The sequence below is a fragment of the Sinocyclocheilus grahami genome, unplaced genomic scaffold, assembly GCF_001515645.1.
Source record: "Sinocyclocheilus grahami isolate Dianchi unplaced genomic scaffold, SAMN03320097.WGS_v1.1 scaffold261.1, whole genome shotgun sequence".
Taxonomy (NCBI): domain Eukaryota; kingdom Metazoa; phylum Chordata; class Actinopteri; order Cypriniformes; family Cyprinidae; genus Sinocyclocheilus; species Sinocyclocheilus grahami.
In genome coordinates this window covers 1298436-1325694 of record NW_015505440.1, presented here as the reverse complement: position 1 = coordinate 1325694, position 27259 = coordinate 1298436, and the positions used below count along the sequence as shown (strand labels likewise).

Genomic DNA, 27259 nt, shown 5'->3' with positions numbered 1-27259 from the left:
CTGTCTGTCTGTCTATATATATATATATATATATATATATATTTGATTGGAAAATGAAAATTAGAAATGTCACATTGGCAACTGAGATAAAATAAGTGTAAGTTGAAGTACTAAAAATACCAAAACTAAAATAATATGAACATATTTTAAAATTAAATTAAACACTATAAAAAATATATATATATATTAAAAAAACGAACAAAGACAACATTACTGAAAACTGAACTAAAAATAAAAATAAAACTGAAAATTTAAAAATAAATGCTAATAAAATTGAAAACAATGCAAATAAAATTGTGATTTTTTTTTATTATTGTGGTGAATTATCAATTATTGTGGTGTCTGTAAATACATATGTTTGTATATAATGTGTGTGTGTGCATATATATATATATATACATACATACACTAAGTCATAGCTGTGTTTTAGGTAGGCCATCCAGCCTCTTATTGGCCTATTGTTTAGGTAGGCCATCCTCTTATCCACCTTTCTTGAACCAACCAATTCCCAGTGAATAAAATCTGGTACTATATTGTTTTCTTGCTAAGTAAAATGGGTTATGCATACTGTTGACCTTTTAAACCTCTAATGTTTGTTCTCATAATTACACAGCATCTACATTGCAACTGTGAAACACAGCATTCCAAGAACGTTCTCATTATAACCAACAAAGCTTATTCATCAATGCACGCTTATTGTGCATGTTAAAGATGGCTTCATCGATTAGAGCGTGAGCTTTCTATTTTTACTGTGTCGCTAGCAGTGTAGACGGGGTGTAAGTGAGCTGACAGGACTGTGTTTAGTTTAACATACGACTGCTGGCTAAACCTCCTGAAGTGTGCTTTGCTCTCTCCTGCCAGACTCCTGCAGCATACGAGTAGTTGAAGGCAGTGGACGAGGACTTGAGCGCTGGCCAGATTTGATAAAGCAATGGGTCATCATCCGCAAACAATCCCAGCACGGGCTGCCATCTGTTTATGGGAGAGGACAGAACAAGGATTCCTACAGTGTGATAGTCTATTACCCATACTTGAGCACTTCTCAATGTGTACTACAGATTAGAGGTTGTTCATTGATATGACATTTCCAGTCTAAATTGGGAATAAATAGTGCAAGGATTCTATTTTAGATGAATAAATATGTTGTGATCCCTGTTAAGGAACTACTTAAAGATGTCAACAAATGTTTTGCAGGTTTTACAATACATGATAAAGTACCAACCAACCTGAGCTATATATGTAACCCTATACCAAAACCAGTCATAAGTAGCACGCGTATATTTGTAGCAATAGCCAACAATACATTATATGGGTCAAAATGATCGATTTTTCTTTTATGTCAAAAATCATTAGGATATTAAGTAAAGATCATGTTCCATGAAGATATTTTGTAAATTACCTACCGTAAATATATCAAAACTTAATGTTTTATTAGAAATAGGCCTATGCATTGCTAAGAACTTCATTTCAACTTTAAAGGCGATTTTCTCAATATTTTTATTTTATTTTTTTGTATCTTCAGATTCCAGATTTTCAAATAGTTGTATCTTGGCCAAATATTGTTCTATCATAACAAACCATACATCAGTGTGGAGCTTATTTATTCAGCTTATTCAGATGATGCATACATCTCAATAAAAAATAAATACAAATAATATGACTGGTTTTGTGGTCCAGGGTCACATGTGTGTGTGTGTGTCTTGGTCCAACAAGTTTTAGTATGTTCTTTTAATACAAATTATGATGCGTTTTTCCATTTATTCTGAATTTGTTCCTCTTTGCTCCTCCAAGTCACTTTGAATAAAAGCCTGTGCTAAATGCATAAATGTTAAATATGAATGTAAGATTGCATAAACATATAAAAGCATAGGAGAACGTTATTAAAATGGAACATTAATACAAATAAATCACTAGTTATGATCTCTTGTAAATGTTGTGCTATTAATAGAATATTAATGAACTGTATTATTGTATTTTAAGTGGCATTTGGCATTGTCAATGGCAAACGTAGCCAAAGAATGTTGATTTTACTGCTGCTGATGTGCATTTTATCATAATTGTTCATCAGCATTTCCTCACACCGCACACACAAATACTTCGGAAATGTCATAATATTATTTCAAGTCCTTAATGGTGAAAGCCAAGTAGAAGAAACTTGTACTACGAGGAGTACTCTTAACTTCAGTCAGTCACATTCATTAATGTGGTTATGAAATATGTCTGGTTGATTTGGCAAGCTTCAAGTTGTGAATTTTGCTTCGCACATGGATGAATCATTAGTGATTATGTTAAAGTTCATTAATGAGCAGAAATGTGTGCCTTTGAGGTTTCAGTCCTAATGGAATATACACAAAATAGACATTCAGTTCCTTCGGGTTTCATTTAGTCTTTGAATTTGCTTAAAAAAAAGGATAGTTACCTTTTGTTTGCAATATAACTACAATATACTATGAAATATATGCTATATAGTATATGCTATGTTCTTCAGTCACATGAGAAGCCAACTGTAAAAAATGAGATATTTTATTTGTCATATATTTATGCTTGTACACCAGCAAAATAAAATGCATATCTATGATTCCATCGCAATTTCAGTGAACAAATAGACAGCATTCCTTCCCAAGATGCCACCTGCAGTGTGTGTCATGACGCAAACAGAACATAGCACATATTTGGGGAGAGTTAAACATTTGTCTTTACTGAAATACTTAGAAACATAAAAAACAGCATAGAACAAATGTATCACTTTTAAAAGAAAAAAATATATATATATACTGGGGGAAAAAATCATGTCACTCCCCTTCGGTTTCTCATCGGCAACATTCCTGGGTGCTTTCGGCGCTCTGGTTTAGTTTAGTCATGGTTTAAGGATTTTTTTTCTCTTTTTTTTAGTGGTTCATCTACAATAGTCACTTTCAGATCAACTTTTTTTTGGAGGTGATGTGGGAATAGGGAACTCTCCGCAGTGTTGCTTAAACACAGCACATTAAAAGTACATAGAACAAACATTTGGGCACCGTGTTTTATATACATTAGATCTCATGTATTCTGTAAAGGCATTCATTTCTTTTAATGCGTCTTTAGCATTACAACTTATTCTCAACCATGCGGGGCAACGTCGTAACCCCCTTTTCATCGTCTTTTGCCTGTCCACGTAGGCTACTGCAGGTATTTTGTGTCATTGTAAAGAGCAAATTGATGGACGAGAGTATGAACTAGGACAAAGCCAGAGACACCAAGAACAAGGGGAGAAAGAGAACGGCCAATACTTGAACGGTGGATGCGTGAGCCTTTAGACAATACTGGTCTGATTTGGGCTTTTTGGAGCACTTTTTTTTCTTTCTGGTTGGGGCTGTAGAAGGTTCCAGATTGTCCAGAAGATCTGGGTTGATTTTGTCCATGGTCTGGTCGAGGTTGTTGGACATGGTTCCCAAAGGACCGTCGTTGAGACTCTGCTTATTGCGAGTTTCGTTTTTCGTTCGCTCCAGCTCCCGAAACTTGGTTTTGGAGATGTTCTCCTTCTCTTTCAGGGGATTGTTGGTGATCTGCCGGCTGTTGTAGGATGAAGGATCCGGGAGGGACTTACTGGAGATAATGGAGGATTTGTCGTTATCCGAAAGACAGCACCTGGGAATGCTTTCGACGAGAGGATCGTCGAGTGAGAGGAACTTTCCAGAGCGTGCCTTGGTGTTGAAGATACTGGTTTGAACCTGCGACGGAGAGTCCACGCATCCCTCCAAATCGTCGCTTTTCAGTCGCTTAAGGTCCTTCCCGGTTAGAGAGTTCGGAAGGTGGCACTCCAACTCGGAGCTGGACCCTTTGAAGCGTTTGAACCAGTCCCACAGTGGCCTGGCTCGACAGTCGCAAATCCATTGGTTTCCATTGAGCCTCAGGTACTGGAGGGACACCAGCGGGTTCATGGCCTCTCCTGTCAGCATGGTGAGGTTGTTGAAAAAGAGAAACAAGGTGGTCAGCTTGCCCAGGTCATTGAAAGCCCGCTGTTGCACGTGTATGATGCGGTTCTGGTGCAGGAGCAAACGGTCAAGGCTGATGAGACCGCGCAGCATGTGGTCGGTCACCACCTTGATCTTGTTGTTATGTAAGAATAGGTAGGTGAGGTTGGCCAGGTCCAGGAAAGTGTCTTCGTGCAGCGCCAGAAGGTTATTATCCTGCAGGTAGAGATACTGAAGCGAGAAGAGTCCTCGGAAAACTCCCATCGGGAGCTCGGACAGCCCGCACCTGTGCAGGTGAAGGGTATGCAACTTGGTCAGACCGCGAAACGCAGTGGGACTGATGATGCGAAGGTTGCTGTTGTCGCCGATGTCTAATTCTTCCAGTCTCTCCAGCCCGTAAAAGGCCCCCGCCTCGATATGGCTGATGTTATTCGAGTACATCCACAGGACGGTGAGGTTATGCACTGAACTAAAGCTGGTCGATCGGATCACTGTCAGTTTGTTGCTCTGGAGGAATATTCGCTGGCTACGGATGGGGATCTCGGTGGGAATAGAGAACAGACCCTGCTGTTGACAGGCCACGGTTGGCCTCGGCTCGCTGTAGCACACGCACTTCGCTGGGCAGCCATTCATCACTGGCACCAGGTTAAGCCATAACACCAGGCAGAGGAGGCGACCACCTGTTGAGAAGAGACAAAAAGCCAAGGGGTCAGCTCAAGGTCAAGACAGCAGCTACTTCATTTGACAGAAAAGACATGATTTCATGTTTGCAATTTTTAAATAAGCTGGAAAATGGGAATGTGTAACTGTGATAATGTAACACTTTTTTGTTTCAATACTTTTAATCAGCAAGGATTCATTAAATTGATTAAAAGCAACAGTAATGTTACAAAATATTATATGTGACCCTTGACCACAAAACCAGTCATAAGGGTCAATTTCTTAAAATTGAGATTTATACATAATCTGAAAGCTGAATAAATAAGCTTTCCATTGATGTATGGTTTCTGGAATCTGAGGGTGCAAAAAAAAAATCAAAAAAGTTATTAGCAATGCATATTACTAATCAACAATTAAGTTTTGATACATTTACGGTAGGAAATTTACAAAATATCTTCATGGAACATGATCTTTACTTAATATCCTAATGATTTTTGCCATAAAAGAAAAATCGATAATTTTGACCCATATAATGTTTTTTTGGCTATTGCTACAAATATACCCCAGTGACTTAAGACTGATTTTGTGGTCCAGGGTCACATATTTTAAAGGAACAGTTTAACAGTCTAACTTTCTATTTATCAAAGACAAAGAATACTGCTAAAATGCATCAGTTTCCCCGCGAAACGCAGTGGGACTGATGATGCGAAGGTTGCTGTTGTCGCCGATGTCTAATTCTTCCAGTCTCTCCAGCCCGTAAAAGGCCCCCGCCTCGATATGGCTGATGTTATTCGAGTACATCCACAGGACGGTGAGGTTATGCACTGAACTAAAGCTGGTCGATCGGATCACTGTCAGTTTGTTGCTCTGGAGGAATATTCGCTGGCTACGGATGGGGATCTCGGTGGGAATAGAGAACAGACCCTGCTGTTGACAGGCCACGGTTGGCCTCGGCTCGCTGTAGCACACGCACTTCGCTGGGCAGCCATTCATCACTGGCACCAGGTTAAGCCATAACACCAGGCAGAGGAGGCGACCACCTGTTGAGAAGAGACAAAAAGCCAAGGGGTCAGCTCAAGGTCAAGACAGCAGCTACTTCATTTGACAGAAAAGACATGATTTCATGTTTGCAATTTTTAAATAAGCTGGAAAATGGGAATGTGTAACTGTGATAATGTAACACTTTTTTGTTTCAATACTTTTAATCAGCAAGGATTCATTAAATTGATTAAAAGCAACAGTAATGTTACAAAATATTATATGTGACCCTTGACCACAAAACCAGTCATAAGGGTCAATTTCTTAAAATTGAGATTTATACATAATCTGAAAGCTGAATAAATAAGCTTTCCATTGATGTATGGTTTCTGGAATCTGAGGGTGCAAAAAAAAAATCAAAAAAGTTATTAGCAATGCATATTACTAATCAACAATTAAGTTTTGATACATTTACGGTAGGAAATTTACAAAATATCTTCATGGAACATGATCTTTACTTAATATCCTAATGATTTTTGCCATAAAAGAAAAATCGATAATTTTGACCCATATAATGTTTTTTTGGCTATTGCTACAAATATACCCCAGTGACTTAAGACTGATTTTGTGGTCCAGGGTCACATATTTTAAAGGAACAGTTTAACAGTCTAACTTTCTATTTATCAAAGACAAAGAATACTGCTAAAATGCATCAGTTTCCACAAAAATATTAAGCAGCACAACTGTTTTCATCACTGATAATAAAAGATTATCAGCCTATATCTACATATATTTGATTTCTGTATTATATTTTCTTTATATGTATATACATACAAAATTCTGAACGGTCATATGATGATATGACACTGAAGACTGGAGTAATGGCTGATGAAAACTCAGCTTTGCCATCACAAGAATAAATTACAGTTGAAATTAATGAAGTTGAATATTTCACAATATTGCTGTTTTTTTAATAATAAATAAATGCAGCCTTGATAAGCACAAGAGACTTCTTTCAAAAACATTTACATTACATAATTTAAAATCATTACAGTACATTTAATATACATTTAATTTAAAATGTATATTAAAATGTATATTTACATAATTTAAAAACATCACAGTACATTTAATATACATTAAATAATCAACATGTTATCTTTATAACAATCACACTTCTATTACAATACTTTTAATATCTATCTGGGGAAAAAAGATTTGTACATTGTAAAAGAAGGAAAATGTACAGTAAATCTCTCCAGGAAATTACCTCACCTTTTAAAAAATACAAATGTAAATCCAATATAAGCCATTTCCAATGAGTTAACTAAAAACAGCATGTATTTAATTCAGACACAGCAACCAAATGTGCTCTTCTATACATTAAACAGCTCTAAAATGGCTGCCTGCCTGTGAGTGCACGACCTGTCTGTACTTGTGCCTGCATGTGTGAATGCTACCGGCAAAAATTTGTGCCACGGGATCCATTCCCATCCATCAGCCAACGCAAACGAGAAAATCCAGCCAATTGAGAGGACTGATAAATGAAACATTGGAGGGAGCCTTGAATGAAATTAGCTAGTGCTAATAGCAACGATGGAGCTAATCGCATTCCAGCATGGTGTAAGGGTTGACATTTAGTCTGTCCAGGGGAAGATAAGCATGCTGTGGGTGTTCGATGCGTGGTTGGGTGAGATGGGGCCAGGGGAAGGACTCAGAATGTTGGATCTGAGCCGCATGGGAGTGTAGCGAGCATGACCATGCTTGAAGTGGTTCTGGAGTGTCATAGATAAGATGGCCTCTTCTCATCTCTGATCTGAAGATCAGTGGTCTGTGTGTGTGGATGTGGCACAGATGTGTCTGAGGGTGGGTTTATCTGCGGGAGGTGCTCAGATAAGGAATGCTCTTTTCATTCAGTCATTCTTGATGCCAGCCATTATGTAGGAGATCAGACGATAAAACACGACCCTATATGAGATCTCTATCATACATCACAGAGAGACTGACGCAGAGACATTCATCTCTGGAAAATTTAGGCTTCACATGTCAATAATTCTCAACATCTGATACTTCTGGTCTAGAAGCAGTCTGAGAATATCAACTGCTTTTCATCTATTCATCCTTAGAAAGATCTATCTATCTATCTATCTATCTATCTATCTATCTATCTATCTATCTATCTATCTATCTATCTATCTATCTATCTATCTATCTATCTATCTATCTATCTATTCAGATGATGGACCAACTATTGAGATTAGACAGACAGACAGACAGATAGATAGATTAATAGGTTTTCAATTCAAGAACGATTTTTGCAAATTTAGAACGATTTGATTAGAGACAATTCACAATTTGATTCGATTCGATTCGATTAACAATTCGATTTATTAAACAGGGAAAATTAGCATTAGAACACAATTCCATAAAAGCGCAGATGGGAGGGGGAAATTCTGCAGGGGATTTACTGACAATGCACACATTAAAGAACACAGACGCAACCGGATCATTTCCATAATGACCAGCACAATCTACCAAGAGAAGCACAAATTACTGCCTGCTTTAAGACATGCTTTTTTTGGCCGCTAATTAATGGCACAAATACCAGTAATTTGACATGAGCGAACGTTAGTAAATCGCTTTGCGTGATTCATTTAAATACTCTCCTCCCATAAATGTTGCATCTGAAATGGAAACTCTTACAAATGCATATTCAATGCCACGGTTAGGCACAAAAATAACTGTGTCCACACCTTTTCAGTGCTAATTCTTCACTGCGCGTTTTTAGTAAATCCTGACAGTACTATTTTAACGCCAAAGGGCGGTTTGCACTAGTGCAAGCTGTTAGTAAATCTGGCCCTCAATGTGCATATATTTTAAAGCATTGAATCACTATAGAAATTGCAATTCATTCGATGCTTAGCGTTTTAAATCGATTACTGTCTGAAATCAATGATTCACGATTCAAAAATCCATGTTTCAAGATCGATGCATATGCATCGTCAGGGTTTGTAAATGATGCATCGAGAAAACGAGTGAATCGTTACAGCCCTACTATACATCTATACCACTATCCATCCATCCATCCATTCAAATGGTGGACCAACTGTAGATAGATAGGTAGATAGATAGATAGATAGATAGATAGATAGATAGATAGACTGACAGTAGCTCAATATCTTGTGACCATTCACCAACTGTTTCATCAAGTGTCACGTTTACATAATCAGACTAATGTGCGAGATTTCCACGTGCACGCACAGGAGGCAGAGGAGCCTGTGGATGCTCTTGCGCGGCTCCCTGAATTCTTCTCCGTCCCTCAATCTTGCAGCTTGTTAAATGGAGCTTGCTTGAGGCTTGACAGCATCCCCGTGTTACACTTTCCCTCAAATATCCTCCCTCTCCCTCTGCCGCTCCTGTCATCTTCCACCAGTGAGCTGTCAGCCTTCCTCTCTGTCTTTCTGCTTCACAGCGCTTCTCTTTCACCCTCTCTGCCGATAAAAATATTCCATCGCCGCGCTTTGAAACGTTAGGCTTCACGAATCTACCAGACCTCCTGTTTTATCTTCTAGTCATTAGCGGACTATCCCCACCCACACTATGCATGGCGGAGCCCCGCTTTCAAAGCTCCCTTTTTTTCATCCGTAGCCGACCGTGCTAACCTTGCGGTTCCTTGTGTCTTTCATCTGTTTAGTGCTGAGTAAAGCTACTCAAAATGTCATACGCCATCCTCCAATTATTTCGGCGCATTGTCTCGTCCCCTGGACAGTCACATAGCCGTGTCCTTTATTGCCAGGCGCCCTTCACTGTAAAGGCCATTTGGCAGACACCGACTACATACGAGCACTCAATGTTTTTCTACCTCGTCTCCATCAGTATGCCGGTCATGCCTCTCCTTTCTCTAATCCCAGTAAGGAGCCTTGCTTTGCCTTTTTATGTTTCTCTTTTTCTACTTTTCTGTCAAGGGGATGCTCGTATCCTGTCGTGCCATCGAAACAACAGCCCGTTTCATAAAAGGTTATTGCATTGCAGCCCACAATCTATACAGCGGCATTCTCAAACTGTTTACCCACCTATTAGTTTTGCATTACCTTTGGTATTTTTCTAAACTCAAGAGAATCGCTCATAATAGTGGCGGTGCTCCAGCCGACCGCTTACTCATTTTGCAGAGAAGCCAAGCTGCATTCTCAGATGACGAGCTTATTAGCAGCACACCGTTCGACGTGCTGAGGACCACCCTCTTGCAAACCTGACAAGCCGAACGGTGTTTTCAGCTTTGCATAAAATGCACTGATTGCTGCTTGTCTCTCCACTTGTATGAAAAGCTCTCATCCTGATATAAAAGACGCCAAGGGAGAGCGAATAAACCATTGATAAACAGGGAGGCGAAATCAAGGATACTTCTCTGCTGTCTAATTAAATTATTTGTATGGAAAACAAAAGGAGACAGAATACTGAACAAGGACTTGAGATAACTGTGAGCACAGAGAGAGAGAGAGACAGCGAGGACAAGTGGCAATCCCTGACTTAGCACATTTGCATATGTCTCCGGCATATGGAGAGCATGTAACGACATTTACATCATTTTTATCTCAACCGTACAAGTGGGTTTGACAAGTAATAGCAGGCACTGTCTCGAGACCAACAGGGGCATTTTGGACATGGAGTGGATGGATTTAAACAAACTCCTAACTGCAAATCGTACACTTTAACAGTATGTAGCTTGTCCTGCACAACGTTATTAGAATTAACTAAAAATAAAATAACAAAAATATTTTTAAAAAACTCAACATTTCGCACTTTTTTTTTCTAATTCAAAATATTAACAAAAACTATCAATAATACTTAAAGGGATAGTTCACCCAAAAATGAAAATTGTGTCATAATTTACTCACCCTCAAGTTAAATTTCGTTCTTCTGCTGAACACAAACGAAGATATTTTGAAGAATGCTGTTAACTAAATAGTTGATGGAAGCCATTGTCTTCCATAGTATGGGGGAAAAAATAGTATGGAAATCAGCTGTTTTGTTGAGTTCTGCTTTTGTGTTCAGCAGAAGAAAGAAACTCAACTTAAAGCTACAATGAGTAGATGATGACAGGGCTTTCATTTCTGGGTGAACTGTTCCTTTAAATAACGTTGGTCCTGTATTATTTGTACTACAGACAGGAGTGATACCTCAAATCATGCGACTTCAAAGTAGTCACACTTTTTTTAGACATTTTTTGCAATGTGGACAATGAAAATGGGTGGAAACGCTCATAGCCACATATATAGGAAACATGTGATTTGTGGGTGGGTAAGCATTCACCCAGAACACCCTAGCAACGCCATGACAACCACCCTGAACACCTTAGCAACTGCATAAAAATGCTTTGGAAACCAGCCGCCCTAGGACTGCATTGACAGGTTTTGAGGGCATTTGAGTTGCCGCCAATTCATTCCCCGTCAGCGCCATTTTCTGCATTACATGAATATACAGCATTACTCATTTCCGTATAGTTGACATCAATTAGACTCATTACCTCTGAATAAACAAATGAGCGACAGTGCCAACATCTTAATCACAGAGCTAAATATAAAAATAAATTCTGCACATTTCAAGCCTCTTCAGTACCCACTGGTTCTGCTTCATTGTGAGCTTTCTGAAGGACAATTAACCACAGAATTAAAGCACCAATTAATATCGAGTGCCAAGTTTAGATGTAAAGAGAGAGAAAAAAGTGATCAAGACTTCATCTATTTTTGTTAACTGTTGACGTACAGCGCTAGACACCACATTTAAATGAAATTACTAATTTTAGAGACGAGTGAATACCTGGATTTTGATTTTATGACTTTCACAAATGATAAAAAAGCATTACATCTTGGTGAAGTACAGTTCAAACTATGTATTTGCTAAATTGCTGCTACTTTAATTTCTAACGTTGAAAAAATAAAAAAATAAAAAATAACAAACAATCCAGGCTAGATTTGTTAGTTTTTTCCCTGATATAAAAAACATCGATACATTACATTAATGTATGTATTTAATGTATTAAAAACGATACATTAAAGTGTACGATGTTGGAGAAGATCCCATTACGTACCTGGAGCGATGTGATGAATATCTGGCTATACAGCCTTTGAATGACTCTGAAATCTTATCCATGCTTCCTTCTGTGTTAACACATACAGCTAAAGACTGGTGGGTAGCAGAAAAGAAGGTAAGAACGTGGTCACAATTTAAGTATCCTTCTCTTCAATCCTTTTTGTCTGACGATCACGAAGTTGAAGTGGAAAGAAGGATCAGAGAAAGGAAACAAAGAGTTGACGAAAGCATCAGGACGTTTACATATCAGTACCGAGCCTTATGTTTGAGGTTGAAGCCTTCCATGACGGAACGTGAGATCATCCAAGCAACGTGGTACGGGTAGGAACCCTAATAGAAAGAGATATCAGCGAAGAGAGAGCCTTCTGGAGGCAGAGGCACCAGGATCAAAACTCAAAGCCTACTGAAACTGGAAAATTCACAAAAGGACGACAGTCCAATCCACACATTGCTGTTTGTTCAGAGAACAGCGGAGAGCCCTTAACAACATTAACCTTGCCCATAACCATCAAAGGCCGTCAATATCAAGCAATCCTGGATACTGGGAGCACTTATTCATTAGTGTGGGAGTCGTGCTGGCAACAGTTGAAGTCGAATCATGAAGCTTTGCAGTCAAGCAGAGGACAGTCATTTTCCCTTGCTAACGGTTATGTACAGTCAGCCTTGGGGAAGATAGTTTGGCGGGGTACTATTCATGGCCACAACTATCCTCTAAGAGCTTATGTGATGAGATACTGCGACTTGGCCTTTTCAGTTGTATTAGGACTTGAGTTTCTGAGGACATCAGGGATCGTCGTTGATTTTAGAAATTTCACATATTCATTGCCTGAATAATGTGGTGATGTCCACTATTTCACAACTTATTCACCAACAGTCAGTTTGCACCTTGCACTACCTTTAGTGCCAACGGCTTCTATTACTCTAACCACCATAAAGGAGTTAGTGGATCAAGCTGATGCTTCTAAAGCACAGAAACGTCAGTTAGAAGGACTGATGCATGACTGGCCAACTGTATGCACTGGCACTTTGGGACAAACCAACTTGATTCACCATTGTATCAATACTATCGATGAGTTTCCTTTGCGTAGAAAAGCATATCCTGTTTCTGTCAACAGACAGAAGTTCATTGAGGAGGAGATAGCAAGCATGCTGGACAAAAACATAAGACCTTCTGTTTCCCCTTGGGCAGCACCAGTCGTTTTAGTACCCAAGAAAGATGGCAGTACCCGCTTTTGTGTTGATTATCGAGCACTGAACTCCAAGACTCCTCTGGATGGATTTCCAATGCCACAGATTCAAGATATCCTAGAGTCCTTGTATGGAGCGACCATATTCAGCACATTAGACCTTAAGTCTGGTTACTGGCAGGTAGGAATGGATGAGGGCAGTATCCAAAAGACCGCTTTTGTCACCAAAAATGCCCAGTATGAATTTGTTCGTCTTCCCTTTGGCCTCAAAAACGCTGTTGCAACCTTTCAAAGGCTTATGAACAACATTCTGAGAGCCTACGTAGGGAAGTTCTGCTTTGTATACCTTGATGACATAGTGATGTATTCTAAAATGGTCCAAGACCATTTTCAACATCTCAAGCAACTCTTTGCAAGCCTGGAAGTTTCAGGATTGACACTCAACCTCAAGAAATGTTCTATGCTGCAAAAAAAATCACATATCTAGGACATGTTGTTTCTGAAGAAGCGGTCCGTACCGAAGCTTCTAAAGTCAAGGCTGTTCAGGAGTTCCCTGTACCCAATAATCTCAAAGAGGTACAGAGGTTTTTAGGTTTTGCAAGTTGGTATCACCGTTTCATCTTCCACTTCTCCGAGCGAGCAGCCCCTTCATACGCACTAAAGGCTAAGAATGCAACTTGGAATTGGACAGTTGAATGTCAAAGTGCTTTTGATGATCTTAAGTACGCCCTACAACGAGCACCAGTTTTAATGCCTCCTGATTTCACCAAGGATTTCAGAGTACAAACAGATGCCAGCGATACAGGATTAGGAGCTGTATTGACACAGGATTTTGATGGGGCGGAACATGTCATTGCCTACGCTTCGCGACTTCTGCATGGAGCAGAGAAGTCATACTCTACCGCAGAGAAGGAATGTCTTGCAGTAGTGTGGGCCGTGGAAAAGTGGAGGCAGTACTTGGAGGGAAGGAACTTTGAAGTACTCACAGACCATTCTGCACTGACTTGGGTATTTAATCAGCCTAAACCATCCTCACGCTTGACCAGGTGGGCTTTACGACTGCAGGGTTTCAGCTTTGTGGTAAAGTACCAGAAGGGATCATGTAATGTGGTGCCCGATGCCCTATCTAGAGGAGTAACTGTGCAAGAGGTGGTAAGCCACATTGCCCTATGTCAACCTACAAAACCAGACCCTAATTTGCCTGTTAGTTGGGATGAAATTGAGAAAGCCCAAAAGCTTGATTCTTCTTTGCAGGATCTATGGGAGTTAGCTAAACAACCTACCACAGATTCTAACCGCATCGCTTACATCATACAAAATGACTACCTGTTTCGCAGTGTGCCTGACAAGCACCAAGGATACACTCATCAACTAGTCATACCTGTATCACTTAGGGAAACATTTTTGCATTTTGCTCATTCGAACCCACTGAGTGGACATTTGGGGAGAATGAAAACCTTAAGAAGACTACTTGACAATGTCTATTGGCCTGAGATTCTTAAAGACGTTTGGACGTTTGGAGTTTTTGCACCCAGTGTAAGACGTGTCAAGCCTACAAACCAAGAATCTCAAAGCTATCTGGACTGCTGCAGTCAATCCCAGTAGTGGAGCCTGGTCATATGCTTGGAGTAGACCTGATGGGTCCTTTCCCAAGAAGTTCCAGATCCAATGAATTCTTATTAGTCTTTGTGGATTATTGCAGCTGGTGCCCTGATTTGAGGAACAATTTGTTCTTGCTCTCAAATGTAAGTAAGGCGTTGTTTTGTATGTATGTAGAGTTTGTAAATATGCTTTCTGTTAGGGGTTAATACTAAACACGTGTTGATTGTATGTTTGTTTAAATGCAGAGGGTTCTTGTATGAGAGAGGAAACAGCACAGATATAAACAGGACCTAGACAAAAAGGGGCTAATTGTCTTCATCCAAACATCTACTCATCTTATTCTATGATCAACAAACGGATGAATTGTTTGCTGGTTCCGATTCTTCCTTGCTTCATTTAAGGACTGCTGGTCTCATATTTTCCACTTTAAAGACTGATTTCACTGTGACAAAGTGCTACTTATGGTCATATCTATGAGCTGGTGGACTTAATTGATGTTTCCTCAACTCTGGAAGACTCTATATGCTAATGTTTGGACTTGTTGATATGAATGTGTGTCTCACAGTATGTCTTTAATACACATGGCTCACTGAAATGAATCAGTCTCTGTGGTCCCTCAATCTTTATGTAGCATCAAAAAGTTAGGTGTTACAATGTAAAGTGAGGTTTGCATGTTAAAACATGCACAATAATGGGGTAAGAAAACATATATTATAATAATATATTATATGAATTATATTATTAAATAAAGACTAAAAAAGTTGTCGGAAACTTAGTCATTTTGACATTGAAGTCATACGACTATGGTGTACTTTGTTTATAGCATTGGCTTTTTACTTATGCCAACTGCATTTAGGCTTCAAAATTCATAAACAGTTTTTTGTATTATAATAATAATAATTAATAAATAAACAGACACACACGCACACACACATATATGTAAGTACTATGTAGGTATCCAACTTTTGTTGGTCACAGAGCTTTTTTTCTACAATAATCCAAAAGCCAATGGGTGATGCTAACTTCATGGTTGGCCTAAAAAATACATCACTGCAGCGCTCTATTACATGCGACACGATGACAAAACAAACTGTTCAGATAAGATACAGAGCTTTAAGCAACACACACAGCCAGAAACAGCATTGGTCTGATGAAGTGTTCAGGAATAAAAGCACCTGTCCAGCTTTCTCCTCACTGTGACTGGATGGAGTGGTTTCTGAACACCCGGTAGGCATTATTGACCTGTAAACACGGACAGCCATGAGTTTAAACAGATCCTCTACATCTGATGGAGAGCAGCAGTGTTGGTGTGGAAGTAGGTGTTGTAGCTGATGGCAGGCTCGTCTCTCTCAGCTCCTCTCAATGTCTTTGCTAACTGCTTCTGTCTTTTTTCTCCCTGTGGCAAAATCCATAATATAATTTCACTTCTTTTGTCTGCTTTCCCCTTTTCTTATTTGACTTTGTTTTGAATCCATTTGCTCTTTCCTGGTCCTGTTGTGATCTCTCTGAGTGACTATTGCGTGGGTCATAGCACTCATAAGTCACAGAGGTTAAGAATGAGAATTTTTGCAGCCAGTTTTATGGCTTTTTGTTGTTGTTGAGTAATATAAAGAAAAGCCTAAAAAGCTGACGCTCCAACCTCATATGACTGCTTTTCCCATGAAAAAAAGATGTAAAATGCATGCTCACTGGTTCTCAAGTGAAATTTTACTTAATTAAAAACAAAAACTACACATTAGGTTGGGATTTGAGCACAGATCCCTTTTCACACGAAAAAAAGTGCATTCAAGAGTTTGAGGTCAGTAAGATTTTTGAAATATTTTTTAGGGATGCACGATATCGGTATACCAATATCGGTATCGGGCCCAATACTGATCTCCTGTACTCGTACTCGTACTAGTTAAAATGGCCCGATACCACACAACATGTGATAAGTGCCATATTCAGACAATGAAACACCGACATCAGAACAACAGACAGCAGAATGGAGATATTAGAGATTAAGGATGTCTACCAAGTATATGTATGCAATGAATATAATGTTAAACATTCAGTGTTGACTGTATAGCTGATGTGCGCCAGCTGATGAGCAAAGCACGCTGAGTGGATTGAGTGCGCGGCGGCGCAGATGTGCGAGCTTGTCAAGTGAATATACCTTTCTCACAGACATCATTGGAAAGTTTGTAGTTCGGTCGGATACGTCAAAAACAAGTAAGTAAAACAATGCACAAGTTACTGAGAGAGAGAGAGAGAGAAATTCTGTTGTGTGATCTTTGATGTTCACTCAGCACACGCATCATTTGGATTAAAACTAAATCGTCAAAGAAAGACCATTTATAGGGGCATTCACTATAAACTATTTATTTTTAACTTTAGGCATACACGACTTTCTGGCGAAAGTGAATCTAGCAGCCTGTGTAAAATGTGCTAGGCTGTACTGTAACTTGTCCCTCTCATTCTGCACCAGTACAAATACGTGCACGTGTTGCGCATGTTTTGCTTGCTTGAGTGTTTCTGCATTATATGAGTGGCTTTGGAATATAAATCACATCACGTTTCAGACTATTTCTGAAAATATCACAGTTAGGAGATTTATAAGGAGTGGTTCCCTGCATTATTACAGCAAAGCGCGTGATTACAGTACTAAGCCGCTGCAATGGAGCAGCTCTAATGCTATTAAATTAAAGATGATGTACATAGAGCAAAAAATGAACAGTGAAAGTAACAAAAACTTGTAAAATACATTTTAATGGGCATAATTAAGTGTGAAAATAACCAAAGGATATACAGTCAAACCAAAAATTATTCAGAGACTAGATATCATTTCTGATATTTTTTTACTAGTGGGTGCAGGACACTATAGTTCATTTATGTAAGTGAGGATAGCAAAATAAAGTAAACTGTGACAAATTATACCCAAAAAAGTCTTCTAAAACTGTAACAGTAAAACTGATACAAATTTGGGACCAAAAATTATTCAGACCGAGTCTGGGGGGGAAAAAAAATAAGTTCAGGTTTGCAAGAACCTGGATGACTGCATGCCCAGGAGACTGCAGGCTGTCATTAAGGCTAAGGGTTGCCCAACTAAGTATTGATAGTTGTGTAAATACTGTCATACTAACAGCTGTCTAATTTTTTGGTTGATTGTAATCCATTAGGCTACATACCTTTCTATCAAAGTTATCTAACATTATCAAGCTGAATTTGTTCTGACTCAGTTTAACTCTGAGTTCTTGTTATATTTTATTACCATTTTCTAAACTATAGCAAATAAACTGTGATAATGGGAGAAATGTTGAAGGTGTCTGAATAAATTTTGGTTTGGCTGTATCTATTTGATAAATGAAGTCAACCAACTAACATTATACATACTCTTTTGGTTTCTGTACCCAATATTTAAAAAAAATTACAAATGCAATAAAATATTGATATTGGTACTCGGTATCGGCAAGTACCAAAAATAAAAGTATCGGTATCGGGCGAGTACTGGAAAAAGTAGAATCGGTATACAGTAAAAAAATACAGTAAAAAAACAGTAATATTGTGAAATATTATTTCAATTTAATATAACTGCTTTCTATTGTCAAGTCACCTTTATTTATATAGTGCTTTTAACTATACAGATTGTGTCAAAGCAACTGAACAGCATTATTTAGGAAAATAGTGTGTCAATAATGCAAAATGACAATAGTAAACACTCATTTTTCAGTTAAAAATATATATATTTACAAATATATAATGTCCCTAAACATCTAGACATACTGTCTAAACATGAAGACATACATTATTTACCACACATCTTCTGGACATAAAAGATTAGGACACAAAGGGCAGAGCAGCGGAACATTTGGAAGAGATATTGGGTGAGAGTAAAGAGGCAACAGGAAAGGTGACAGAGATGAAAGGTGTTTCTGCAGTAACACTGAGCATGAGCTGTGGAATGCAGATGATTTTATTGACGCTGGAGCAAAGCGAAGCAGATCAGGACTTATTTGTGTCTGCCGTCTGTACCACATGCTCTAAGTTTGCCAGATGGTTCATGAATAACAGAGAATCGAGCAGGTTGCGGAAAAAAGAAAGAAAGAAATGCACACAGACACTTTGGTTTACTATTGAAGCCAGAAACATACTTTATGCAAGTTCACAAATGCAAACATAAATGCTTGGCCAACACATTCCCATTATACAAAAATAAAAATACTTTTTCTAAAAGCAGCTTAGACAACTATAAGTAAGCCATTTTAGGTTGATTTCCTGATTGAATATACAAATATTTCTGACCAATGGAAGACCATAATTATTTCTGCTATCGAATTTCATGTTTTTGAAATAAATCTCTTATATTCACCAAAGCTACAGTAAAACAATATTATGAAATACCAAAAAATAACCATTTTTTATTTGAATATATTTTAAAATGCAATTCATTCCTGAATTTTCAGCATCATTACTCCAGTCTTCAGTGTCACATGATCCTTCAGAAATCATTCTAATAGGCTCAACAAACATGCATTATTACTATCGATGTTAAAAACAGCTTATATTGTGTGGAACCTTGGTTTTTCTATAATTCTTTGATGCAAAGAAAGTTCAAAAGAACAGCATTTATTTGAAATACAAATCTTTTGAAGCATTATAAATCTCCAACCGTCACTTTGGATCAGTTGAATGCGTCCTTGCTGAATAAAAGTATTAATTTCTATAGAATTCTGACACGTTTAAAAACCAGCAGTCATGGAATTGAGCTTAGTAGCTAGAAGCATCTGCTCTCGTACCATTGTAAGACTCTACATTGTGTTTTAGAGCTGAGACTGCTGTATTTAAACGATGGATTTTCAATGAAGGCACTGTAAACACTGCTCAAAGTGAGTGAGTGTGGTTTCAGGTCCAAAAACACTTGACCCAATCTGATTACTATATCAATCATATTAATAGTCTGAATATATACAGTATGATAACACTTTCCAACGCTCTCTCTCTCCCTGCGATGCACTTCTCTTGCAAGCTATTATGATTTCCCAGCCCATTTCTCACAAGCCCACATGCTCCACCTGGATTATGAGCCAAAATAAACACAAAAACAACACAAGTATAATCATGTTATATTCATAACTGTTCCCAAAGCTTCATCTACAGTCAGCATAGTCATAACTAATAGTTTTAGTACTTTAGTAGAGTCTAGAATTGTACCTAAAAGAGTCTATATTATATGCAATCTGCATCTCTGCAGAATCAGAGCCATAAACCATTAATAGCTTCTTGCTACTGCTAGCAGTGCTATTATAGTATTAGTTATGCATGATTATAGTTTTTAGTAATATTTTGAATGAGCTTTTGTTTATACTTTTAGGTTTCATTTTAATTTTAGTTAAGTTTTAGTACTTGTGTTATGTGGTTTTGTCATTTTTATTCATTTTTTTTTAAACGTATCATTACTTTATTTTTTCAGTTTTAGTTTTAGTGTTTATTTACTATTATAGTATTAGTTATGCATGATTATAGTTTTTAGTAATATTTTGAATGAGCTTTTGTTTATACTTTTAGGTTTCATTTTAATTTTAGTTAAGTTTTAGTACTTGTGTTATGTGGTTTTGTCATTTTTATTCATTTTTTTTAAACGTATCATTACTTTATTTTTTCAGTTTTAGTTTTAGTGTTTATTTATTCTATTTCCAGTTAATAATTGTAGTGCTTCCACTTAAACTAAAAATACATTTGAAATGTTGCTTTGGCAACTAACAGAAACAAGTTTTTAATCTCATATTTATACTTTGTTTTATTTCAGCTTTATTACAATTAACAAAAACGTTTTAATTGTTTTAGGTTTAGTTAACAATAATAACCTTGACTGATAGTCAGACGGTAGTTTGTAATAATTCTAAACATCACTTTATTGGCTTCTATACAAGCTATCAATATTTTTGGTCACTTTTCCTTTAAGAAAAGGCTATACATTTTTTAATGTTTTGTTACCTTTTATATAACACTAGCACAGTGTTATTTTAGTATTATTTCTATACTATTATACTATTTATTAATATTTTGAATTCACTTTTTTCAGTTTTCATATTCATTTTAGTTTACATAATATATTGTAATTTTTTTAAGTTTTTGTGAGTTCTATTTATTTATTTATTGTTTGTTTGATTTAGTAATTTATTACTTCAACTTATTTAACTTCAGTTAGTTGCAACATGGAGGTAACATTTACAATTATATTTTTTCTGCTTTCATTTATTTGATTTATTTAATTTGTTTACCTAATATTTATATTGTTTCATATATGTAATATTAATTTATATTAATGTTTGTATTTTATTTATATTAATATTTGATAACTTTCATATAACACTAGCACAGTATTATTTTAGTATTATTTCTACACTATTGCAGTAATTATTAATATTTTGAATTCACTTTTTTGTTATGTGCTTTGTATTGTTTTTTTGTCTTTTACTATTTATTTATTTATTGTTTTAATAAATGTATTACTTCAACTTATTTTACAACATTTACATTTTTCTGCTTTCATTTAAGTTTAATATTTATTTATTTAAAATAAATTCACCTGATATTTACATTTTATTAATATATAATTTTAGCCTTATTCCAAATAATGGAAACAATTTGGAATATTCTTGTCTTGTTTTAGTTAACAATAAACAACACGGCACTAGCATATCAAAGCTAACATACAGTATATGGATTTTACACAGGTTTTTTTTTAAATTAACATTAATACATTTGTCTATGCTTTCAGATATCAGTAATCTAGCACTCTTAACTCTTTTTAAACTCATTTTTATCATGTCTAAATACATTATGCAGAACATATTTCTACTCAAATCAGTAGCAGATTCTGTCTGGACCCGAACAAGTGTTCATGCTAAAGCAAAAAGTTGGGTGTGAGGCATATGAGGAATTTTGATTTTAGGATTCAAATCAAATTTATTCATTTCTAACGTCACGCTAGTACATAAACCACAGCAGGGTGGTGAGCCATACCTTTCAGATACCTCGTATACAGCATATTCACTCCACTACAAAGACACATTTAGTTTCAGATAGCTAACCCTGTGGACAGATGTCAAAATAAAAACGCTCCTACGCCTGCGTTCCCATGAAAAATACATTCAGCTTTCATCACAATGTAAACAATTTCTTTTCTGTGAATCAAGACGTGCGCTGGAAATCCCCCAACTTCAGCGAGACTGACAGTGGCATCTTTTAGGTGCCTAACTTAATGAGATCCTGGACTGGCGGATAAACATGCTAATTCAGTTTGGGGTGGCAAAGTGATTCGAAATGCAGTCTAGAGTAAAAACATCTGCAAGTTTAAATAGTTGCACGTTAGAAGCAAATTGAAAACTGGCTCGGCCCACAAAGCGCTGCCATTCGATTTTATATGAAGAGTTCATTTGCAAAAACCGATAACCGATTTTTTTTTTTTTCTTTTTCAGAAATCACGTTTTTTTGGCAAAAGCAGATAACTCCAACAGTCGTTTTTTGGCAAAAGCAGATAACTCCACATTTCATGTCTTAGAGTTTTAAAAAACACTTGTTTAATCTTTGTAATCTCCTCAGATGGCAATGTAGATGCCTGACAAACATTGTTGTTGTTGTTGTTGTGATCATAAACTTTATGGATGTGATTACACGCAATACACGGAGCTTTTCCCTCACCACTGTAACACGTTGCTTTTGCAAGGTTCCTTGAAAACGTTTCAGCTTTTATTTTCCTTTTTCGCCCTGAAGAAGATATCACAGGTTCATCAAGTTTGTCGAAACTATCCATCCTCGATCACTTTTAGTCAGCTTTGACGAAACTCCTCTCAGCTAGCACGACTTTTTCAAAGTGAAAGCAGCCTTGTCACCTGACCTGAATACAGCGCGCCGATTCGCTAAAATGGACTTATCGGCTTCTGTTCAAAAACAACAAGGGCACTTGTCGGCTTCTGCAGTAAAACGTGAACTCGCGATGCCTTGAAAGTGGACAAATCCGGCTTTTTTGACAAAACGTGTTTAGGGTTCAGATCGCGCTATATTTTTAAGTGGTGTTTATTGGTTTTTGCAAATGAACTCTTCATATATATATACAGTATATATGTAATTGCAAGTTTATATCTCACAATTTAGAGTTTGTTTCTGCTAATTGTGAGTTTATATTTAGCAATTGTAAGTTATTCAGAATTTTTCTCAGAATTTTGAGATTACATCTTGCAAATCACTTTTTTTTCTCATACTTCTGCATGTGCATGATCAGGTCAGGTGATTAAAAATTCAGGAGAAGACGAGATGTAAACTTAAAATTCTGAGGAAAAAGTCAGAATTGCAAGATATGAACTCAGAATTCTGAGGAAAAAAGTCAGAATTGGGAGATATAAATGGAATTCTGAGGGGAAAAAAGTCAGAAATGCAAGACATAAACTCAGAATTATGAGATAAAAGTTTGAATTGCAAGATATCAACTCGCAATTATGAAAAAAATCTGAAATATGAGATAAACTCACATGAGATATAAACTTTTTTTGTGAGATAAAAATATTGCAAGATATAAAAAGTAGGAATTGTGAAGAATAAACTTGCATTTCACTTGTAAGTATGTCACATTGTGCATATAAAATGGTACAAACATTTAATTTAATGTGATATCAATATCATGACTACTTCTGAACTATTGCTCCATTTACAACTTTTAGAGGAGATTTTCAATTACAATGATTATGTTTACACAATACATCAAACTCTATTTTAAAAGCGCTAATCCTGTTTCCATTATACATCCCCATTAAAACTTTCCAAGCCATTACATACTCTTTCACTGGATGCAGCAAACGAACGGTGCTTGGTCACACATAGACTATATAAAACATATTTCACATCATTAGCTTTTTAACCTTTTCATGATGTACTAGACCGTTAATGACCACAATGATAAGATTTCACCCGCTGTATCCACCTGTAGCAGTCAGACCAACACAAGACTCAATGACCTCTCAAATTTCGATGAACTCTGGATAAAATTAGCTGAATGGCCCCGTGGAGCTGTCAACTGTCAATATTGAGCTCCTGTGATTAAGTGTTTGAATGGGAGCGTCTCGCTGTCTCGCTCTGTGGTCAGCTGTAGGTCAGACGATACGGCTCAGATTCTTCACAGACACAACACCGCATAGATGTGCAATACAAGCTTGCTTTTCTACAGTTTAGTGAAAAGCATCAGTTCTGGAGATACAAGGGTCTCTTCAGAAAGCACTACTGAAATATTGTTCTTTTGTGTCTGGTTGCGATGCTTTAAAATTTTTGTCTGTAACCCCTCTCCCCCGGGTCCTCAGTCGCTAGTGTGTCTCTTGAGATCAGGGGAATGAGGTTTACCTGCACAGCATCTACCCGCTGGCCTCCGTTACACTCACCCCCCTAAGCCTCACTCCCATCCGGGTCACGGCACCAATGTAACCCCTCTCCCCCGGGTCCTTACCGCCACACCTCGTTCTCGTTCCGAGTGGGTCTCGAACCCGGGTCTCCGGCATGGGAGACGGTTGCACTAACAAGGAGGCTAAAGACTGCAGCCTCTAGCGTCAGTCGCTAGTGCATCTCTTGAGGCCTCCGTTACATGTCCTTGGGATAAAACAATGGATTTGTCCCTTGTTCTACATTCTCAAAATCAACCACGGCGTGTAAACGTGTGACCGAAGCAGTTCTACATTTATCCGGCATTTTAAAAATAGCTTGCATCACAGTCCACTAAAATACACAAACAACAAAGGCTTTTCTTAAAGGCATGCTGGCATTTTATCATTCTGTCAGTTTTTAACATGGTGCATATATTATGTAACTCATGCGACTGGATAATCTATATTCTGCCAGCGGAGACCCAGTTTCTCTGCTCTCTGCAGGAGGAGGTGGGGTGCATGACTTTTGCATGACTTTGCTCAGAATGACACATCTTGCCGGCATATGTCAAGTGTCACAGCTCAGCCTGTATTTCACAAGAGCAGCTAGAAATAAAAGATAAACACTGGGAATCCAGAATGACACCTACTAGCTGATAGAGGGAGAAAACATGATCTCAAATGAAGTGGTTTGCATTGTCATCCTTTCGGAAACCATTTATACGGTATATGTGCAAATGTATTCAATGATCATAACAGCTTTTATTGTGTTTACTGAAGCAATCCACCTTTAACTACTCAACAGGCATTAGCTACTGACATGAAATATCCAGAGAAGTCAGAAGAGTGTACAGTAAGTAGAGAACATTCATCACATATCCAGCGGAATTAAGAATTAAGCGTTTATAAAAGCACATTCATTGCGTATGCTCATCATTATTAAACAGCAGAAGAGTGTGTTCATCGTGTGTCTCTCAAAATGAGAGTTCGGATGGCTTAAGACCTGCGGTTGCACACAACTACTAAATATTTCATAGTCAGACATTGACTTGTCAGGAACTGTCTCATCAGTTTAACATTTTGCTCCCTTGTGTTGACACGCTCTGAGGATTTGTAGCTGCCTTGAACTCCATATTTGCCAGCATTAAGAGTTTTTCATTCAAGATTAAAAGTACTTTGTTAATTAAAATTCTTTGTTTGGACGGCTGCAAATGTAATGACGAATTTGCATTGTTTTCACGCTCTATTTATAGCCTACAATTTTTTACTTGTTCTGCAGCGTATTGCACATATATACTGTGCCCAGTATGCATGCACTGCCCACATGACCTACGTTTGCTGAAGTGTGCAGTATACAACACAGCATACTCTATCCCACAATGCAATGCACACAACCTGACCTTCAGTGTAACAAATGATCTGGAAGTAATACCATCTATTATTTTCAACTGCAATATTAGCTTTGCAATCAAGCCTTGCTAGCGTCAACAATGCGTCCCTGCTGGTAGATACTGTAACTACAACATTACATGGGCTAAAAATCATGTGATGATATATAGTACACAACTGTTTAAAACATGTCACTGCATAATGCATTTAGCTTTACATACAATTTAGAAAACAAAAACAGTAGGCAGTATAGTATTGCTGCACATTAAGTAAACAGTAACTGGTTTTGTATTCTGAAAACTCTTCTTTAGTCACAGGAAATATATTTTTTTATATTTTTATTCAGAAAATATGCATTTGATTTATCAAAAGTGTCAGTAAAGATATTTATAATTTTAGAGAAGATTTGTACTTTAAGTAAATGCTGTTATTTTGAACTTCCTATTCATCAAAGAATCCTGAGATTTAAAAAAAATAAAAAAATAAAAGTATTGCTGTTTCTATATTGAGCTGCACAACTGTTTTCAACATTGATAAGAAATGCATACTGAGCAGCAAATTAGAATATTTGAATAATTTATGAAGGATCACGTGACACTTGTGACTGGAGTAATGATGCTGAAAATTCAGCTTTGTATAACAGGAATAAATTGCATTTTAAAATATATTCAAATAGAAAAAAATATATATTTTAAATTGTAATAATATTTCACAATATTACTGTTTCTATTGCTTTTTTAATTAAATAAATGCAGCATTGGTGAGCTTAAGAGACTTCTTTCAAAAACATAAAAAAATCGTTGTGAATAATGCCTCTTCGCACAGTGCTTAGAATAAACAAAGCTGCACACAATTATGCAAATATGTAAAGAATGGATATATAGTATTAAATATTTAACAGATCCAGGGTGCATAAAAGCAACAGATTTTTTAAATAAAAAAGTCACCTCAGGGTTATATCGTAAACTGCCAAATTAGATCCTGGAAGTGCCCGCTCTATGTCTGGAACCAGCCTACAATTAGCGTCCCCTTTCCGCAGTGCCCTCACAAAAATGCCACCTGGCTTCGCCCAAAGCCCTTTCTTTGTGTATTCAATCTGATGGAAGGCTCTCTGAGAGATCCTCCCTTAATTATATGGCAAATGAGCCATCACAATGCCATTAAAATGATGTTATTTTTTCTCTCGCATTGACTAACTGTCTTCCCCCTTTTTCCCTGAGCTTTTGTAAGCAATAAAATTCAATTTTGCGTTTCCAGGTTGCCAGCCTAAGGGGGTAAAAAAGCATTACCCCAGACTGAGGGAAAGTGGGAGCTAATGATTCAGCTCCATACAATCCAAGAGGCTTTCCATCATCGCTGCTGAGTTATTGGCCTGGATGCTACAGTATCGTCCTGTCTGTGGAAGTGCGTGAATGCACGGATATCTGTGAAATGAGAGCACAGATGACTGAGCGGAACAAGTTCGAGTATGTGTGTCTGTGCTGTTTTCAGTAAGATTAATTGGTTACCAACCAAAGTAGATACAGCAGAAGAGACCGACTCCAAATCGTGTTTTGTTCTTTCTCTTGGAACATTTATTATGAATAGCAAGTTTAAGATAGATCTCCCAATCTGACCAGCTGAAACATTGCCAAAACATCTCTAAAACAAGCTAAACCAGCTTGGTCAGGCTGAGAGAACTTAACTAGCTTAATCAGATGGCTTAACATTAGGCTGCTTTAAGTCACTCTAATGTGCATTTGGGATCACGATGTGTGCAAACCATCTTCCCATGCATGCATGTAATGAGAAGCACTTTGCAACAAAAGAGAATCTGTAAGGGCTTCCTGAGCTTTTGTTGTTGTTTTTTTTTTCTGTCAAAATAAAAGTTAGATGGTTTAAGATTTGAAAATGAAGCAGTTAAGACAGCCATACAGATTAGTGCTGTAATTTAAACATTTTAATGTAAAATAACATTTATTATTACTATTATTATTATTATTATTATTATTTTTCTTAGAAACCTGATTTT

General features: G+C 37.3%; 1 protein-coding gene across 1 annotated transcript in view; it reads right to left on the bottom strand.

Moving 5' to 3' along the window:
- Positions 1 to 2555: 2555 nt before the first annotated feature.
- LOC107599164 (reticulon-4 receptor-like) overlaps positions 2556 to 27259 on the bottom strand; it is an 88978-nt gene continuing 64274 nt past the window's right edge. Inside the window, exons 2-3 of the mRNA XM_016290680.1 lie at positions 5297 to 5653; positions 2556 to 4633 (exon numbers count right to left, since the gene is read on the bottom strand). Of these exons, the coding sequence (XP_016146166.1) occupies positions 3216 to 4633; positions 5297 to 5653 (1775 nt within the window). The 3' untranslated portion in view covers positions 2556 to 3215. The remainder of the gene's footprint in view (positions 4634 to 5296; positions 5654 to 27259) is intronic.